Here is a 20,141-nt window from a genome sequence, read left to right as displayed (position 1 = left end):
ACAGGAGAGGGAGCAGGGCCGCACAGAGCTTCTCCTCAGCCTCGGTCCGGTCTGCTTTCTCACCCCCAACCCGGGACCCTCGGGCACACAGGTGCCGGACAGGGCCCCAGGGCTGGCCCCACTGCAGAATCAGAGCTACAGACACGCTGGCGCCTGGACACAGAGCAGCTGAGGGAACCACCTGGCCGGAGCCCATGAACACCTCTGCTGGGAGCCCAGTGCAGGGCCTCGGCAGGGGATGAAACCTCCTTAGCCATCGGGAGTGGAGGGAAGCGGAGACCAAGACACGGGGGTGTCTTCCTGCTCGGTGGGGCAAGGCGTCATTGAGGGTGCCCAGGCCTCCTTTCTACCCAAGCAGTGGCCCCTGCAGGGGGTTTGCGACCTCAAGCCCACAGGTGGTGGCTTCCAGGAGGAGCAGGGCTGTGCCCGGGGAGCGAGAAGGTGCCCTCTCGGTTTAGCCCCATCAGCCCGGCGGCACAGGTCCGGGCAACTAGAGCTGGCTGACGGGCACCCTGCACCCCCCCCCCCCCCCCCCACCCCCCGCGTGCAGGCCCAGGTGCAACGAGCCCGGCTCAACTCCCGCCTCACTGTTGCTCCCTGGGCCACCCCGCAGCCCTTCCTGGCACCCGTATTCTTCTGGAAGCTTCCAGAAGACAAGGGCAGCCATCACCCCCCTTTCTAGAGACAGGAAGACTGAGGTGCAGAGGGCAAAGAAGCTGATCAGAAGGCTCTGGAAAACACCACTGCCGTTCCCCGTGCCCTCTGGGTGTTAAGAGGACGGGCCTTCTGCGTGCCCAGTGTGCCCGGGGCCGCGGCCGCCAGCTCCGTCCACGCCCCCACGCCCCGCCCCCCCCCGCCCCCTCACCTGTGTGCGACCTCATGTGCCGGGTCAGGTCCTGCAGGGACCAGAACCTCTTGCTACACACGCTGCACACCTTCTTCCTCTTGTCTGCCTTGCTGGCTGCGCTCCTGGGCGTGTCTGTCTTTGGCTTCTTGTCGTCGTCACTCTTCTCCAGCGGTATCTTCTCAGCGGGGCCCTCCCCGTCCCCGTCCGCGTCCGAGGGGCCCTCGGCCGCCTCGCTCTGCTTCTCCGCCGGGGCATCGGGTGTGGCCTCCACCTCGGCCGGGGGCTCAGGGGCGGGGGGCTCAGGGTCAGCCGGGTGCGGCCCCTCGTGCTCCCGGGGGGGCGCGCTCTCGTCACTGGGCTCCTCGCGGTCGTGGGCCTTGCGGTGGCGGCTGAGGGTCGCGAGGAACTTGAAGCTCTTGCCGCACACGTGGCAGGCGTGCTTGTGGTCCTGCGCGCCTGCCTCGCCCTCGGCCAGCTTGAAGCCCATCAGCGTGCTGGCGAGGTTGAGGTCCAGGCTCTTGTTGCTGACCGTGTCCTCCTCGGGGCCGTCGGCGGCCTCGGCCGGCTCCTCCTCCGCGCACTCCTCCTCCCCCTCCTCCTCCTCCGTGGGCTGCGCGTCTTCCTCTTCCGGATGCACGTCCTCCTCCGCCGCCACCTGCTCTGCCTCCTCCTGCGCGCCCCTCGGGGGGTCCTCCGGGGCCGGGGCCGCGGCCGGGCTGGGCTCCGAGGCGCCTTCCGGGGTTGGCGCGGGCAGCTCCCGGGCGGTGAGGTCCAGCACTTCGCTGCCAGCCGCCGAGGCCTCTGCGTCCGACTGGCTGTCTGCGGAGCAAGCACGGGGCAGGCTGAAACCCGGGCCCCCAAAAACACCCCTTCCGAGGGCTCGCCCGTGACCCACCCCTCGGGGCCTGTCTCCCAAACCCCAGCAAGGGTTTCTCTCACCCGAATCCTCGTCACCCCTTGCATCCCCCAGGCGGATCTGAGGTTAATTTTAAAAGGGAGCCTCCACGTGGGCGCACACACAGGCTGGGGTCCCAGGCTGCCTGCGCCTGCGACCCCCACCTTCCCCTCCACCCCTGGAGCCGGGTGCCCCCCTCCACCCCCCCACGGGAACACACAGGGATGCTCCGGGTCCCCAGGGGCGGGCGAGCGGCTCAGGGCAGACAGACAGGACCGCGAGAGGACAGCGGGCGCATTCCAGAGACTCGCAGCGCGAGGGAGGTTGAGGAAGCCGAGCGGGAGAAGTTATTTTCCAGAGCAGAGAGCCGTATACACATGCAGCATACAAAGGACCAGCAACCACCCACCCCCCCTCCACGGGATCTAGGGGCTCATGGGACGTGGCAGAGCCAGGGTTCGGTGTCTGCGGTCCGCACGCTCCCACCTGACGGCTGGTCTCCGGGAGAGCTCGCGGGCAACAGGAGACACATGCACACCTGTCAGGTGTGCGGGCCCCCTGGCTGCTGTTGGGACCCGGGTAGGGAGCGGAGACGTTTCCTATCTCTCGACTGGTTACTACCTGTCCACTCTCCACAGCAAAACCAGATGTGGACAGTCCGCCGGTTTCTATCAGCCTTCTTAAGGGCGGGCCCCCTGGGAACACTGTCGACACCCAAGAGATGACGGTATTGATCAAAAGCACCATCTCCTTGCCATTCTGGTCGAACAAGGTCTTAGCCCCTTATCCATCATGAGCTCTGACGGTGAAGCTGAAGCTTGCTGAGCCCAACTTTTAACTACAGTACAACGGCCGGGGACCGCTGCGGCGGCAGGCTGACAGAACCCATTCTGCGGCAGACACGGCTCGCGCCGCCCTCACAAGGCCCATTCTCTGAGCCCGGGTTCACACACCGAGCCCGGCCCCTCCCCTGCCGTGTGCAGACCGGCACCACGCCGGCCTGAGGCACAGGTTCTGTGATCTGGGCAGAGATCAGGGCTGTGATCTGTGATCAGGGCAGCCCTGGGCTGGCGGCAAAGCAAAGGCATCGGCCCCACCAAGGCCCGCTACACGGCTCTCCCGCTTCCTTCTCTCCGTTGGTTTCACTCTGACTACTTTTTGGCAGCCTCTGTGCAAGTATCTCAGAAGGTTTCAGAAGGAAGCAAGTAATTGTGGGCTGAGTATAAAATTTCTGACAATAAATGGCTTTTTGCAATTACCCAAAAGATTAAAGAAGACTCCCGAGATACATACATATATACACATCCACACCAACATCTAGGCCATTTTCCAAGGAAAATTCAGATGCTCATTTTCTTTAATTGTTCGGAGAGCACCTTTTAAATGGATTTTGGTGTAAACTTCAAAATAAAAAAGTACAGAATGCTTGGTTTCCTATTTATTGGTTCGGTGGGTAGTTACATTAAAACCAAAGGTGTGGGGGGGAAGCCAAGGGGTATATGTTTGTGTGTGGTTACTTCCTGTCAGAACATTCTAGGCTGTTCCACTAATCACTATTTTTCTTTTTCACCAAAAGAACATGGGTTATTTAAGATTTCGACTGCAGTAGAATATATTTAAGATGATAAACTGAGTGAATTCTGAAACCAAACCCAAGTCAACATGCTCAGATCAGTGTTTTGACCGCGGGGCCTTCCTCAGCGGGGGTGATGCTCTCTTTGAAGGCAGCGGAGGCCAGCTCGTTTCCTCGGGGGAGCTTGGCCGCCTTCTGCCCGACGCCCACCAGGGGGCGTTTTCAGTAGCCGGGCCCTTCCCGTTGCAAGCCACTCCAAGAGCTTTTTCTTGAGCGCAACGGACTTAACCTCCTGGGTCTCGTGGACGCGCAACGTGCAAGGCCAGGCCCTACGCGGACCTCGCTCTCCTCACCACGCGCTCTCCCCAAAATGCAGGCGGCTGAGCTGGTGACTTTTGTAAGCCATGCGGCTTTAAACATTTTCTGTTCCCGTCAGCCAGGCCCTTGTTTGTGACGCAAATCTAAGAAAACTGCTAGAGGAAGCAGACAGCCTCTGAAGGCACTCGTAGATAAAGCTCCTCTCGTGTGAGAGGGAAGACCTCCGTGTCAAGTGAACAAGTAAGCATCTACTCTTCTGAGAAATCTCACGCTCTCCAACTGAGCTGACAACCTACGACCTAAACATCCCATCTGCCTGGGCAGGGGCGAGGCCGGGAGTAAGGGGCCCGGCCCACACGGGCATGAGGGGCTTCAGGGCAGCAAAGGGGGCCGCCTTGCAGCGACAGTTTCAAAACACCCATGCTGGGGAGCTCCCTGGCTTTGAATGCGGTGGGCCCTGGTTCAACCCCTGGTCGGGGAAGTTAAGATTCCAAAGGCCACGCAGCCCGGCCAAAAAACCCGAAAAACTTCAGGCTAACATTGATTTGAAGAATCACCCGCAGGTGCCCACAAACCGGAAGGCTGCGACAAGCATCACCTGAGGAAGACCCAGGAGCATCCTCCGCGGGGACAAAAGTGTGCCTCAGTCTCAGCCTGGCTCTGAATGATCAACACGTGCCTTTCAGCTAACACTGCCCCATCCCAGCACTGTCCCCGTTCCTCTGGGGAAAATCTGGGGCGCACTGCGATGAGAGACCTCCTGTGATTGAGAAAGTCAGACCTATGTTGCAAAACATGTTCTGGGATTTTTCCGAAAAACGCAACCCAGGCATATAAACCTAGAAATCCCTCAAGAACGGCCTGGGTTGTTTCCTGCCTTTATGTTTTTATGGTTTTTCTCCAAAGCCTGACTTTTTTCACTTCATGGGAAGGAGCCTGAAAGAAACCTCCACCCTCTATCACCCTCACCTGGTATGAAAAGCTCTCGAAAGCACCGAGCTCCCGCTCCCCGACCCTCATCTCGTCTTCTCTCAGCCTTCTTTCTCACCGCGGACTGTGACCACAATTACACCAAACCTGTATTTTCTCTATGCTGGTTTTTCGTTACAACTCGCACTGAATTTTCTTTTTCCAGAGGCTTTGTCCCTTAAAAGAAACCTATACACCCTGCGGGCAGGGTCGGGGTGAGGAGGGCACTGTGGCACTTGGAAAAACCAAACTCATAACTGCAGTTTATACAACAAGCACCCCCACCGTGAAGACGTGGAGCTGCCCCGAGGCTAAGACCAGCTTCGTGTCTGCAGGAGCCCTGGTGGGCGCTTCCTGGTCACACAGCTCAAGATGCTGAACACAAAGTATGCATCGTGGCTGTTACACTTTAAGACTCGTCTTCCAGCGTGGGCGCCAAGGGTGCCCCGCGGCCCCCTGGGAACCTTGATGGGCTGCGAGAGTGGGGCCGGGCAGAACCTGACGTGGCAGCCGAGACTCAGACACTGGCAGGGCCGTCCCAACGAAGCTGCGCCTGCCAGCCCAGTGGCCAGCTTCGCGGGGTGAATGGCAGGTCACCCAGCACCAGGGGCCCGAGGGCAGCAGTCACAGCACGACTCCGTGGGCGCCCGGACTCCTCTCCACTCGCAGATCCTGGCCAGTCACGTGGGCCTGGAAGCCGGAGGGTCTGACCACGGCCGAGGGCGCGGCGTCTCACTGGCTGGGGGGAGGCGTGGCCCCGAGAAGAGGTTCCGCACCCACCCCCTCCCCGTCTCTGACAACACTGACGAGGCGGCCGGGGGCGGGGGCTAGAGGCGGCCCTCTAGTCCACGCTCACTCCCAGGAGAGGGGGACCCCCGCCCCACTCAGTCTGAGGGCAGGAAGCATGGGACACAGTGACCAGGAACAGTAGGAAAACACACCTGGGGGGAGTCTCCTCGGCTTCAAAAAATGGGGAAAAGTCAAGTTTTCGCCATCCGTCACACTGAACCCACACCTGCAACACTTACTCAGCGTCAGCCCCCCGGCCCCGCGTCTGAGCCACCCACAGGCAGCGATGCTTGGTGGTGTTTCGGGGGGTGAGGGACACAAACCCCCAGCGGTTGGAGATAATGGAAGGCACTCAACAGAGAACATGAGTAAATACAGAAGCTGGAAGGGAAAAAGGTGGCGGGGGACGCACGGGCAGCCGTTAATTGCTCTGGAGGGCTGGAGGAAGGAAGCGCGTATCAGCACACGAGAATAATACCCGGATTCGGAGCAAGCGGAGATGGGATTAGAGAAAGGACATGCACAGTGCTTTCTCAAACAAGACTAAGGTTTTTACTGGGAAGAGAGTTATTGAAAAGAAAACACTCCGCCTGGCCGGCCCCTCCCCGTGGGGGGCGGGGCATCGCGGGTTCCTGCAGGACCTTCCCAGCCGGCCCATCCCTGCCCTGTAGGACGCGGCCCCGCTGGGGTTTCCCAAAACACCAGCCCAGCGCTTCCACATCCCTCTCAGACGTGTTCCTACAAAGAGCGGGACTGCTCACCCTCCCGCACCGCCCAGCTCTAGGGGGCAAAGGGCACGAACAGGCGTGGGGGGGTGGGGAGGGGAAGGTCAGACCTTCCCCAGCAGCTGGGACACGCGGGCTCCTGCAGAGAAAGGGAGGCCGGGCGGCTAAGGGCGCCCCTCTCCACCGCCTGGAGGCACTACCTGTGCTATCACGGGCTCCATCACTCTCTTTTGACTGGGGGATAAGCCCATTTCTTCTCAGGGAACAGGCGGTAACTCCGTGTTTGCGCAACTGGTGTCGTTCACAGTTAGATTTGGTGGAAAAGAAGGCACCGCATTTTTGACAAGGGAAGGGTTTCTGACCTGAATCGGGGGAAAAAAAATACATATTTACCTGGCTTTCTACTGCAGCGAAAAAGGAAAGTCTGCTTCCGGTTCCTTCTCCGGGGATCACTGGCATTGGTTCCCACCCCCCACCCCTTTCAAGAAAATAAACAAAACACAGTAAGAAATGTACACCGAGAACTTCAATAAGGCAAACGATCATCTTCCCTCATCCTGAGTGGGATAAGGGATTTGTCTTTAAAATACTGAAAGTTAACAATGAAAGCAAGACACATATCTTTAAAATAAATCTCACAATTAAAAAAAAAAATCTTACATAATAACAAGAACAGAGGTGAGAGGAGGGACGTGCGCAGGCCCCCGCCCGTGGCCGCCACAGCGAGGATGCCAGCGCACATCCCAGCCTGGCAGCACCGCAGACGTGGGGCACCGAACAGGATGGAGGGCCATCTTGAACCCCTGGGGGTCTCCAGGGGTCTGACCCGCCCACCTGGACAGGAAGAGCTGAGTCCTAGACTTCCCAGGGTGCCTCCCGCCCGACCTCTGCTCAAGGGTCCTGTGGCTCTAGCCAGCTAGACGGCCTGGGCGGGGGTGGGGCGGTGTCGGGTCTGCCCCTTCACTTTACACTCTTGCCGGTGGGAGATGAGGGGCCAGCAGGGACGAGTCTCCCCAGAGACCACGTGCTCCACTCAGCACCCCGAGTGTGAAGAAGCTGGGTCCCCGAGTGCCCCCCCAACCTGCCTGACCTGGCCACTATCTGCTGTGACCAGCGCCCCCTCCTTCCGTTAGGATTCCTTCTGGGGGCTCCACGGCGCCTGATCTGCGCCTGCAAGGATGGACGCATGGCAGAGCCAGGGCACAGAGTGAGGAGGAAGAGAAGGAAAGAAGAGGGGGGCAGGGAAGGGAGGGCGTGGGCTTCAGGGCACGGGGCGTGCTATCATCTCCTGCCTCACTGGAGTCCTCTGCTTTCCCCAGCTGCCACGTTCCAAGGTCACTGGGAAAAGGCTTTGTATAGCAACAAACAGGCCTCGCTGCTATCTCATGACCCCACGGCTGCCCTGGTTGGACACACACACCCCAGTCAGACAGACACACACACCCTCCGCGCACCCCCCCACCCCTCCGCAAGACACAGCAGGCAGCCAGCCAGCACTGCTCCCTCGACCCGCCGATGGGGGCTGGCCTTCCATTTCGATCCCGACGCGCATCACCAGGCCCCAGAGCCGGTGAAGGCACACAAGCCCACACACGGAGAATGGACAACATGGGCCTGGCGCCGAGATTCCCAGGACAGGAAGGGCTCGCACTGCCTGAATCCACAGCCCAAGTTTGAGCATCAGCTGTAGCCAAAGAAAGGGACGTCCACTCCCTTCTGAGAGATGGTTCCAGACTGCTGGTAGAGATTTTTAAATACAGATGTCTAGAACCATCAAAGACAGTGCAATTAGAAGGACGGGTAAGTGGAATCAGAAACTAGTCATGTGCAGGGCTTCCCTGGGGGTTTGGCGGTAAAGAATCCGCCTGCCAGTGCAGGAGACTGGGGTTCGATCTCTGGTCCGGGAAGGTCCCACACACATGCTGAGCAATGAGGTCCTAGGGCCACAACCACTGAGCCTGCGCTCTGGAGTCCAGCAGCCACCTCCCGAGCCCACACGCCTTGACCCTGCGCTCTGCAACCAGAGAGGCCAGCACAGCAAGGAGCCAGCGCCTCAGGACCGGAGAGCAGCCCGCGCGCTGCGACTAGAGAAAAGCTCGTGCACAGCAATGAAGACCCAGCACAGCCGCAAATTTTAAAAACAGTCACTCTAGGGAGCTCCACGTGGGCCTGAGAGGATGAACTGGAGAACCCTTGCTTCGCAAACCTTCCAGATGTTTTGTGCTAAATTTATAAAAATTCCCATGTTAAAAAAATCATGCTTTTTGTGTGAAGACGAGTTGTCAGGTATTTTAATGTTTTCTTTGTGTGTGTGTGTGTGTGCCCTTCAAATTACTTCTTTTCACCAAATGTCAAACCTAATGTTTAATAATTATTTAGGCTCTGTTGTAAGGAAGAAGACAATATTTTCCCTTTAACATTTCATTCTCCAAAGGCAACAATCACAGTCTCCCTGAGTCAGGCCAGTGTGAAAACACGAGAAACAGGCCTGAGAAGAAAACAAGTCAGAAGCTGTGACTGTGAGCTGTAATCTGGGTCTTGATTTCACACAGAGCGGCTGGCTTCTTGCTTCTCCCTACTATATGAGGTACCCTACGATCTCCACACTGGTAAACGCTTCACTTTTACAGCCGGTTTCAAGAGCCAGGCGGATATCTCATGATGAGGAAGATTCATGCTAAGGTTAAGTTTAGAAACCAACTCAATGACCTGGAAGTACTGTATCCAATTAGGAAGATTCCCAAAGTGACAACCAACAGGAGTCTTTAAAAGTCCCCCTTTCACTGCATAAGTCACCCATTTTAAATAGCAGCGTGCCCTCCAGACGCACGGACAGAGGAAAACAAAAACCCTTCTCGTATTTTATTGTTGCAGTCTTCAGAAAAGCCTTGCTGACTGGTGACCCATGCGGAAGGTATCTGATGATTTTACCCATTTGGTAACAGCCACAGAAGACTGCGTTAGCAGGGCTGTTTCTAAGCGCACCTGTGACCACAGGCACCAAAGACCTTTGACACCAAATGCACCTTTGCACCAAAGACCTATGACACCCTGCGACCCACACTCGCGGTGTCGGAACAGCCAAGAAATGAAGAGAAAAATTTTACAAGAGGCACATGGCGCTGTCTGGCAGGCAGGGCAGGAGGGAATCAAGGGTGAACACCCAGAGTAAGTGTGATGACCTGGCTTTACCCCCTCAGCCAGCTCTCCATCGCCCTACTGCCCCAGGTCTCTTTCTTTCAGGCTTGGGCAGAGACGACGCAGGGCTGGCCAGGAAGACGCTCCCAGAGCTGCCGCCTAAGAAGGTGAAAAGCAGTCAAACCCCAGCGAGGTTGGGAGCGCTCTCCACATAGAGGTGCGCATCCCACTGGGAACGCTCTCCACAGAGGCGTGCATCCCACTGGGCGCGCGCTCCACAGAGGCGTGCATCCCACTGGGCGCGCTCTCCACAGAGGTGTGCATCCCACTGGGAGCGCACTCTACACTGAGGCGTGCATCCCACAGATTCCAGCCCCAACGCAGTATCTGTGAACAGAGGGTGGGAAAGGTAGGTGGGATCCAGGCTGGAAGAAACATCAGTGAGACGAACCACGAGGAAGCGGGTGAGGCCAGGGACTAGGACCGGCAGAGCTGGAGGCACCTCAGCCCTCACAGGGTCCCGACGCTCCATTTCAGCAGGAGGAAGTTGGGTGGGGCTGAAATGAACCATTTTCTGGCACTGTCTCTTGTACCTGTAGCCTGAAAACACACGGGATGCGCACGAGGGGAAAAGGCGGAAACCAGTGAGCCATCTTCTGAAGAGGCGGACTGGTCAGGCTGAGAAGGAAGGAACCAGGGCGGCTCCCCTCAACTAGATGCCTCGGGCCAGCAGAGGAGCGGAAGGAGGAAGCAGCTGTGAGTGGAGACCACGCCAGGTCACGAAGTGCACCAGCCATGCCAGCTTCCTCCTGAGACACGGTTCCTAGAACCCGAGTCACGCAGAGAGGGCTGCGACCACACGCCCCTTGCCTGAGCAACAGTGAACCCCCAGCTGGACACTCAGCCTCTGGGCTGCTTAATGCTGCCTGTTTAGGTGGCGGGATGGCCTGCAAACATGTCTGGGAGATCCTGCAGAGATGATGGAATTCCCTGTCCCTGCTGCTGAACACTCTCTAAAATCACTAGGCAGCTTGATGCAGAGATTGCCTCTGGAAGCTGAGGCTGTGAAACAGCAGAGGAGGGTAACTGAGCCCACGGGGGCGCCGGCCTCTGTCTGGGCCGAAGTGTGTGGCTAACACCATCCTGTCAGCAGCTCGGGGTCCACAGCCATGCTGCACCTTGTCTCAAACCACCTCCCCATCCTGTGCCTTGGGGATGGGTCAGGACACACACGGCCCCCATATCCTCAGACAGGGCAGGGGCGGCGGCAGGGGACCCGGCCAGGCTCCCAACCCAGGACCACCACTGAACGCCTGCAGGCAAATCACTCAACCCGCCCTGGGCCCCGGTCTCCTCCGGGCAAGATGGGGACAGCATGGCCCTCATGGCCTGTCACCAAGACCAGCTCTGGACAGCTGCTCCGCCCTCCAGAGACGAGGCCCGCGATGCCCACAGCAGCAACACAGGGCAGACAGACAGGGACAGAGCGCTCGGGGGTGCGGTGACTGAGCAGGGAAAACAAGGTCCTGCCTGCCCCCACCTGCCCCGTCTCCCACTCCCCTCTCCCCTGCTCCGTGCCCCCGCCTCCAAATCGTAAACCAAGAGGACGCTTGGGCACTTGAAGGGAACTTCTACCAGACGCCTACAGAGACTTGGCACAAGTCTGGAGAGGAAGTACCGGCCGCACGGTCCTCTCAGGGAGACTGTGGGCTTGCCGGGAAGAGAACAGAACGTCTGAGAGTCGGGGGGACCTGCTGGGCCCGGGGCGCCGGGGGAGGAGTGAGTGGGCGGGCAGCGCCAGCTCCTCAGACCCGACCAGCTGGCTGCTGAGAAGTCGGAAGAGGAGTGTTCACTTCTCAGAGACCCTGCAGATGACAGGCGGGCACCACCCCAACAGGGTGGCAAGAGAGACTGCCGTGGGGGGTGCCTTCTAAGAAACACTTTCCTCCTGAAGCCCCCCAGGGCCCCCGTCACCCGCAACGGCTCTGCTGCCCCCTCCCCATGTCCCCCTTCAGCCTACCCCAAACAGTGCATGGGAGATGCATACGCTAAAAACCATCTGTTGCTTATTTGAAATCCAAGACTTAACTGGGGTCCTGTGTTTTATCTGGCAATCTTGTACCGTACAACTCTTTTGTTCTGTTTCAGGTCCGATCACTTTATATTTGGGTGGTCATCTCCAAAAGGTTAAGAATCTCACCCAAACTGCCCTTAGTTCAAAGACATAAATCCTGTTTGAATCTTCAGTGACTCAGAATTAAGATGGAAGTTGCTTGGTCACTTGACCATTAACTACCTGGAGTCAAATTATTTAAAGTGTGTTTCTTATCTTAAACTTCTCTTTATAATATATGAAAACATTTGAAAAATACTTTGGGGCTATCTGTTTGACAACTTAAACCTGTTACTTAGAAGAATATATTCGCATGTTTCTCTGGAACAATCCACCTTAGTACAAGTAAAAAAATGTTTAAATTCTAAAACTAGTCTGACACTGATGATCATGATAACTAGGAGAAGGTGTGATTGCCTCATTGAACTGAAAAGTGGCTGCACAATCTGCAATATCTCCCTTTAGAATACACAGCAGTCAAAAGAACGTCACAGAATGTTTGCAGTTTTAAAAGCTGCCTTGAGGATGGGATGCAAATTCTTCTGTCAAAGTCCCTGTTCCCCTAGCTGCCTTCTCCCAACCAAGGGACAAGATGGCCCAGGACCACCGCACCTGAAAACACCCCCAACACCTCCCTTTTCCAGACGCCCTTGGGGGCCCAGATGACGGAGACAGGCCATTCTGGTTACAGACTCTTGGGCCATCAAGCAAGCCCCCCAACTCCTGGGACTGAAGAGGAGGGCAAGCTGGGAGTCGGGTGGGGAGGAGGGCCGCCGTGGCTCCCACTCCTCGCCCCACTCTCTTACCGGTGTGCGTCAGCATGTGCCTCTGCAGGGAGCTGGCCCAGGGGAAGACCCGCGAGCAGTGCGGGCAATTGATCTTCTGCAGGCAGTTGGCGTATGAGTTGCGCTTGGCCCTCAGCAGCCTGTCCTCGGGAGGGCTGCCCTGCTCGTCATCGCTGGGCCCGTTGTGGTCTGCGGGGGCTGCGGCCACCTCGTCCTGGGCGTCGTCCTCCGCGCTCTGCAGAAACGGGCTGAACTTGTTGGTGTCCGTGGTGGCCAGCATCTTCTCGATGCTGGCGAACTCCCCGCTGGAGTCCAGGTCCACCCCGCCGCTGCTGCGTGCCCGGCTCCGTGTCCCCCTCTTCCGGCCTCTCTTCTTCGACAAGCCGGCTGGTCCCTGCTCAGTGGGTGAGGCTGCCTCTGGGCTGTTGGCAGAGGGGGGTGAGTCACTGGATTCTTTTGGGCTGGTGATGTCGGTGGTGGCTTTGGGGAGGGCACCCCCGATGCCATCTGAGGCCGCAGCAGTACCACTGGTTCCTCCCGGCCCCGGGTCGGCCACCTTGGTCTTCAGCAAGGTGGGGGCCGAGGACACAGATGAGATGATCTGGGCGATGGAGGCCAGTGGGGGCAACTCGTCTGTCACGGGAGGCTTTGGCAAGAGCAGGGGGGGCTTGGGGCGCAGCGGCCGCAGCAAGGCCGGGCTGCCGAGGGTTGAGCTGCCCAAGAGCGGAGAGCTGTTGACCAGGGCTGAGGAATAGAGGGGCACGGCGAGTTGAACGGGGCCCTGCAGGGGCAGCGCTGCGGCTTCCAGAGGGCTGGCCGCCGAGGATGCCGCGGCAGGGACCCCTGGCTTCTCCAGGGGCCCGCTGGCGCCCAAGGCCGCTGGCAGCGTGGGGCAGGCTGGTGGGCCCGGGGAGGCCTGCTCGCTGCTCCCGGGTTCCTGCTCAGGCTTCTTGGCCTCCCCGGGAGCAGCCGCGTCCTTGTCTCCTCTCCGGAAGTTCTTGGGGATAGACAGGTCGATGGGCTCCATGGAGCAATCGTAGGGGGCGGAGGGGCTCAGGAAGGCAGCCGCGTTCTCCTGCTTCACTTGGATCAGGGCCAGGCCCTTCTGGGAGAAGTCCAGGGGCTCGTTGAAGTCAGCGGCGAGGTTATTGGCGGGCTCCACTTTGACGGCAACGTGCGCGGGCAGAGGCTGGGCGGGGCCCGCGGGAAGAAAGCCGTTCTGGGGCTCCAAGAAGGCGGCCAGGGGCTTGCGCTCGCCCTCGTCGGCGCGGCCCGGGGCCTCGGCGGGCGTGTCGGCGGGGCCCAGGCCGTCGGCCGCCAGGACGTAGCTCTCGATGTCGCGCTCGGGCACGTGCAGGTGCTGCTTGAGCACGTGGTGGATGCAGTTGCGCTTGGCCGAGAAGGCGGCGCTGCACTCCTTGCACTCGAAGGGCTTGCGGGGCTTGGGGCAGCCGCCCAGGCCGCGGCCGCAGTGCGCGCGCATGTGGACGCGGAGCGCACGGTAGTGCTTCAGGTCCTCGCCACACAGCCGGCACACGGTGTCGGGGGAGCATAAAGTGTCCACCAGCTCGGCCGTGCTGCTCGCCACGTACTCGATGTTCTTCTCGATGTCCTTCCGTGTGGCCTTGAGGTGCTTCTTGCGCAGGTGCCGCTCGCAGTTGGCCTTGACTGTGAAGGGGTAGTGGCAGATCTTGCAGATGTAGGGCCGCTCGCCACTGTGCGTGCGCAGGTGGCGGATGAGCGCGGCCTTGTCGGCGGCGATGTAGTCGCAGATGTTGCACTGGTAGGGCGAGATGCCCAGGTGGGAGCGCACGTGCGCGCGCAGCACGCCCGAGAAGGCGAACACCTGGCTGCAGAAGCGGCAGGGGTAGAGCACCTTGCGCACGGCCGGCGCCTTCTTGCCGCCGGGGCCCGCCACGATGGCCTTGAGGTCCCCCTCCGCGATCTCCTGCTTGATCTTGGCCTCCACGCTCAGCGGCAGCAGCGCCTCCAGGAGGCTGTCCTGCTCCAGCTGTGTCTTCACCTCAGCCTGGCCAGGCAGCTCGAGGCGCGGCGGCTGCAGGAAGAGCTGCGCCCCCGACTTGGGCGGCAGCAGGTGGGCGGCGGGGGCCGCCTCCGCCGGGCCCTTGAGGAGCTTCAGCGGCGGCGGGGGCAGGCTAGGGCTGACGCAGCCGGGGGAGGCCTGCTGGGTGTTGACCAGGGGTGGGGGCGTGGAGGTGGCCACCACCGTGCGCGGTGCGGCCAGGGGCTTTGGCTTCAGAGGGGGCATGTGCTTGAAGACGGCCTGCAGTGGCGCGGAGGGCGCCTTGGCCAGCGGCGGGAGGCCAACCTGGGGCGGCGCGGCCGCAGCCATCTTCAGGATCTGCTGGATGTCCGCCAGCTCGATGGCCGGCTCCCCGGAGATGGGCTTCACCACGATGCTGCTGTCGGGCTGGATGATGAAGCCCTTCTGGAAGGGCTGCAGGGCCAGGTGCTTCACGCTGTCCGCGGCGGCCGGGAGGACGGCAAGCGCCCCGCCAAGGGCAGCGGCGTCGAAGGGGGCCAGGCTGAGCAGGCCGGCGCAGCCGGGCTCCTGAGGTAGCTGGCACCGCAGTGCCTGGAGCTGGATCGCCTGGTTGTCGTCTGGCGGCGGCTCCTCCGCCGGCGCAGGCCGCATGTCCTCCGCGTGCTGCAGCCCCAGCACCGCCAGAAAGACCTTCTGGTCCAGGTCGTTGCCCGGCGGGGCCCTGGCCTGCAGCCGATCCGGGCTCTGGTTGGCAGCCATGTGCGTCTGCTTGTGCAGGGCGAGCGAGGAGAGCATGGGGAAGGCCTTGTCGCACGTGTCGCAGACGAAGCGGTGCTGCTCACTGATGCACCTGCGCAGGTTCGTTTCACACCAGGCCTGCGGGGAAGCCGGCAGAGAGGAGTCAGCAACTGCTCCCGGCTGCGCTGCAGGCCTGGCCAGGCCCTTATCCCAGTCCCAGGGGAGCCCACCCTCCCCTGCCCGCGAACACCCCTCGGCCTGAGAAAGGAGCACCAGCTACAAAGCACCTTAGGAACCCCAGCTGCCCAATGAGGGAGGCAGTCTCCAGGGCCTCTGGGCAGAGTGGCAGGAAAGTGCCATGAAGTACCACCACCACAGAGGCTGGGTTCTCTCTTTAAAAACGTGGTCCCTACAAACCTAAATGATGGTAACTCCCTGCCATCAGTGGAGACTGGGCTTCCTCTGACTGTGGGCGACAGGCACCGCCTGGAAAGGGCATCCAGGGAGAATGAGGGGGTGGCAGCTGGGGCTACAAGAGCGTATAGACGTGGGTACACACGCGGATGTATGCATGCGTGTACATGTGGGTGTGTGCACACAGATGCATGCACATGAGTGTATACATACAGAATAAGACACTGAGCCTGGGGCTTCTGAAGAATTTCACTGTTGGTATCTTTTACCTCGATTTTTAAAAATTTGAAAGAATGACCGCCAAAGTAGCTTTGGCAGGTATTTTATAAGCAGAGAAGGAATGCAGCTCAGGCTAAGAATGACCCAGAACATTTGAACAGAAACTACAATGCCAGAGATATTTAGCCGTGATATGCATGTTAAAGAACCACTGTTAACAATACAGACTCAATTCAGCTAGGGTTGTGAGGGGCAGACCGAGCCCAAAGGGCAGCGAGTCTTAAGGACAGCCCGCCTCGGTGGGGAAGCTGGGTCCCGCCTTGGCCGATGGCGTACCTGAGAGATGCGGGGAAACTTCCGACAGGAGAAGTCGGTGAAGCCCAAATCGTGGAAGCCGGCGGGGATGGCGGGGTTGTTCTGGATGAAAGGCCGTCCCACCGCGTCCCTGGGGAGCTGCTTGTGGACCAGTGCGTTGTGGCGCAGCAGGCCGCGGTGTGTGCGAAAGGTGACGCAGCAGACGTCGCACCTGCCAGGAGAGAGCACAGGCCGTGAGGCGGCGGCCGCGGCTGTGGCGCTGCCCGTCCGGCAGCCGCGTGGGGTTTCCTCCTGCTTCATTTCAAGCGAGCAAAATAAAGAGGCTGTGATGTCAAGAAGCCAACCAGCTCCCGCTGAGCGACACCAAACTCCTTAAAAAAAAAAAAAAGAGGTCCTCCCGGCCCCCGGCACTCCGTCTGTGCAGACGGCACAGGTGTGAACAGGGCTGGGAACCTGAGGCCACCTGCTCTAACCTGCATTTACATCACGTGGAGTGAACACATCCCACCCCCAGCTCCGTGGATTCTGATGATCAGAAATGTTCGGAAGCCAGAAAACGCGGATTTCCACAGCAGCTGGAGCCGTCACAGCAGCATCCCTGATGTGTGACCGGGGGAAACGGTGATCGAGCCCTCCATCGCAACTGGAGTGGGTGACGGTGGCCGTGCAGTCCCGCTGCGATGCCCCTGGCCTCTGAGTAGTAACTACAGCTCCCGAGGGCACCCACAGAGGCAGCACACCCCCTGACCTTCATCCTCCAGAGGGAAACACGGAGGCGCGACAACAGCTGGCCACGCGGTGGAGGCCACGCGGTGGAGGCCACGCAGCCTGGAAGCAGCAAAGCCGAGATGCCAGCCCTGTTCACGTGCCCACCCTCCCCTGCCACCAAACTGGCTCCCTACCCTAGAAGGCTCTTACAAATGCACTCCACCAGAAGAGAAATGTCATGCTCCACCTCAGAGACGATCGCATACACCTGACCTGGCCTGGGCCACATGGATGCATCACAAATACCACTTCATAATATAATGGTATCTCCGTTTCCGCCACGTTTCAGATCAGGCTCCTAGGTCTTCACTGAGCCCAACCACCATGAGGACATCACCCACACCCTCTGGACCTGCACTGCATACAGACGCCATGAGAGCCTCATTTAAATGGAACCGAAACATCCCCAGTCACAGGGGTCCGTCTCACAGGCTCAGCCGTGTCAGGCAGTGTAGACCTGGGGTGCTCCCAGGATCACAGGCAGTCCCCCTGGACAGCACCTCTTTCCAACCACATATACAGCCGCACGTGCTCCCACAGAAATCCCAGGCAGGTCTTTTCCCTGCCTTTCGAGAAGGAACCTGGGGCACAGAGGGGCACAGCAACCTGCCTGAGCTGACACTGCACACACCTGAGGGGAAACTCTTTTGGCTTTGAAATTCTCTGCAAACCAAAGATGACGCATCACCTGTGAAGCGGCTGAGCTTCACAGGTGGCACCAAGGCAGCGCCAAGTCTGTGCAGCTCCACTCCTGTGTCGGGCCGTGATGGCCCAGCCATCGTGGTCCTGTGTCTCCACCCTCCCACCCTCTTGACACGCCTAGCCTCTCACTGTTGAGATTCAGTGTTATCATTCTGTTAAATTTAGCACAGTGGGTGCCCGCGAGCCACTCGGAACACAACCCCATCTCGAGGGGCTGCTGCTTAAGCTCACCAACGGTGATAAAGGCCTGGGGGCAGTGATGGCCGCAGGGAGCCTGATGCCTTTAGGTGTGGAACGATCTCGCAGCTGTGGCCGGCACAGCGCAGCTTCCGTGTCCCCGGACCCTGCTTCCTACCACTGTTCAGATTCTCCCGCCCCACTGCCCCCCTCCCCCGACCCCACATCATCAACTTTCCTCTCTGTCCTGTCTAGGCCTGGAGCAGGTGAAGGTACGGCCTGGAAGCTGGTCTGTGCCTTCTCTGGTAGGTGAGGTGAGAGGTAAGGAAGACAGGGAGCTGTCTGTGGCGGGCCCTTGGGCGTCTCACCTGAGGTCTACGATGGCTCCCTCCTCCTAGTTAACCATTACCACTGACGACATATATTTTGTGTAGAATATTTGCAGAGTATTTACAATTAATCTTTACCAGCACCAGGACCTCGCAACATCTAAGCTCACAGCCCCCTAGCAACCCAGGGAGTGTGTGATGGCCCCATCACACTGGAAGTCGAGGCCCTGTCCCCGCTCAGCGACGGAAGACAGCAGGGCGCGCTCCATCTGCTGGAGGCAGGCTCCTCGAGCAAAGTCAGGTAAAGGGGGTGGGGTGGGAATTTCATTTAAAAAAAGTCATGCACATTATTTTACTCAACCCATTCAGTGGACCCTTATTATTTGCAGATTCCGTCTTTGTGAATTTGCCTCCTTGCTAAAATCTGCAAACCCACATTTTTTGTGGCATGTTCTGGGACAGGGTGGGAGGAGTCAGCCGCTCGACACACATGTTCCCCGCTGGGCTTGGTCAAGGAGATGCTCAGCTCTGACTGTAAGCGAGTGTCCTTCTCGTTGTCTCTTTCCCGCCACTTCTCTAGCGCTTCAGGGCCTCTTCCTGATGATTCTGTTTAAAATGGTCACCAAGAGCAGTGCTGAGTGCCGCTCAGTGTCCCCAACAGCTGGAAGCCCGTGACGGGCTTTGTGGAGAAAAATACGTGTGTGAGATGAGCTACAGTGCCATCAGCTGTTTGAGTTCAGTGGTCACGTGTCAATGGTATTATATTAAACAGAAATACACTTAATAAAACAAGTTTATGTACTGATTACTACATGAAAATGTGAGCAGAGGCTTGCAGGAAACAAACCCCACGTTTCCTCCAAGAACAACGTTCCAGTGCCTGCTAACTTTGCGTTCCTGGAACCTTTATAGAACATACCTACTGTGGAACGAGAGCCCACGGCTTGTTCCCTCACCCGTCTTTTCTGGGGGCCAAGGTCTAGTTCCACCGAGTGAAGATCGATGTCCTTCTCACGGTGTGAGGTGCTGTGATACGACATCTCTGCTTTCTGGCTTTAGACGATTTAAGGTAGAGCAAGAACTGAGGTTTCTGCAAACCAAACCCAACCAGCACCTAGGTTCTCATGATCAATCCTCTCGCCTGTTCACACAGGTCTCGTCCACCCTACATTTGACAGAAAAACAAATAACTACAAAACCTACCGAATATGAATTATGTGCAAGTCTGCCCAACTTCGTTTTCATAGAGACTATTAAAAAAAAAAATTCACTGGCTTATACAGCAAATAATTACAAGCATTACTGACATAAACAGGTTGGGGAGAGAGAATCCTCTCAGCAGCCGGCACGTCAACCGCAGGTGAGCAGGTGGGCGTGGGCAGAGGGTGCACTCTTGGACTTTCAACCTTAGAGTTGAAAGGTTTTTAAGCACATGTCGCAAATAGGCTTGCTGTCTGAGAAATGTGTGTGTGTTATGTATATTTTTGTATTTATATACACACATGTATTTGCATGCATGTGTACCAGGCATATTCAGTTCAGTTCAGTTGCTCAGTTGTGTCCGACTCTTTGTCCAACCCTGTGGACTGCAGCACACTAGGCTTCCCTGTCCATCACCAACTCCTGGAGTTTACTCAAAGTCATGACCATTGAGTCGGTGATGCCATCCCACCATTTCATCCTCTGTTGCCCCCTTCTCCTGCCCTCAATCTTTCCCAGCATCAGGGTCTTTTCCAATGAGTCAGTTCTTCGCATCATGTGGCCAAAGTATTGGAGTTTTAGCTTGAGCATCAGTCCTTCCAATGAACATTCAGGACTGATTTCCTTTAGGATGTACTGGTTGGATCTCCTTGCAGTCCAAGGGACTCTCAAGAGTCTTTTCCAACACCACAGTTCAAAACCATCAATTCTTCAGCACTCAACTTTCATTATAGTCCAACTCTCACATCTATACATGACTACTAGAAAAACCAAAGCTTTGGCTAGACGGACCTTTGTTGGCAAAGTAATGTCTCTGCTTTTTAATATGCTGTCTAAAAAAAAAAAAAAAAAATATGCTGTCTAGGTTGGCCATAGCTTTTCTTCCAAGGAATATTTTAAAATATAAAAATAGAAAATTTTAGAGGATGAGCAAAAAAAAAAAAAAAAAAAAATCCTGTTACTTTGCTCTTGTGCCCCAGAGATCTTTTTGAGCACCCTCCTCTTTTGAGACCACGGCCTCAGTGTGGGCTGTACTGGCATTCCATGTGGGGCACCACACATGGGTCACACGGGATGAGGGTGCCTTGGAAGGTGGTGATGCGGATTTACTGCCCGCTCTCA

The 20,141-nt window shown here is 58.1% G+C and overlaps 1 protein-coding gene across 9 annotated transcripts in view; it reads right to left on the bottom strand.

The window, feature by feature from the left end:
• The window catches only part of RREB1 (ras responsive element binding protein 1), a 166,414-nt gene that overhangs the window by 3,483 nt on the left and 142,790 nt on the right, over positions 1-20,141 (bottom strand). For 8 of the 9 annotated variants that reach the window (XM_025265440.3, XM_006044781.4, XM_006044782.4 and 5 more), the window contains 4 exons: positions 15,865-16,054; positions 12,174-15,033; positions 6,317-6,478; positions 866-1,666 (listed from right to left, as the gene is read on the bottom strand). In XM_025265440.3, the coding sequence (XP_025121225.3) occupies positions 866-1,666; positions 6,317-6,478; positions 12,174-15,033; positions 15,865-16,054 (4,013 nt within the window). The remainder of the gene's footprint in view (positions 1-865; positions 1,667-6,316; positions 6,479-12,173; positions 15,034-15,864; positions 16,055-20,141) is intronic. The other variant, XM_044926744.2, reaches the window with a different exon arrangement.

The sequence above is a fragment of the Bubalus bubalis genome, chromosome 2, assembly GCF_019923935.1.
Source record: "Bubalus bubalis isolate 160015118507 breed Murrah chromosome 2, NDDB_SH_1, whole genome shotgun sequence".
In the NCBI taxonomy this organism is placed as follows: Eukaryota; Metazoa; Chordata; class Mammalia; order Artiodactyla; family Bovidae; genus Bubalus; species Bubalus bubalis.
Note: the sequence above shows the minus strand (reverse complement) of the source record. Positions and strands in the feature narration are given on the sequence as shown.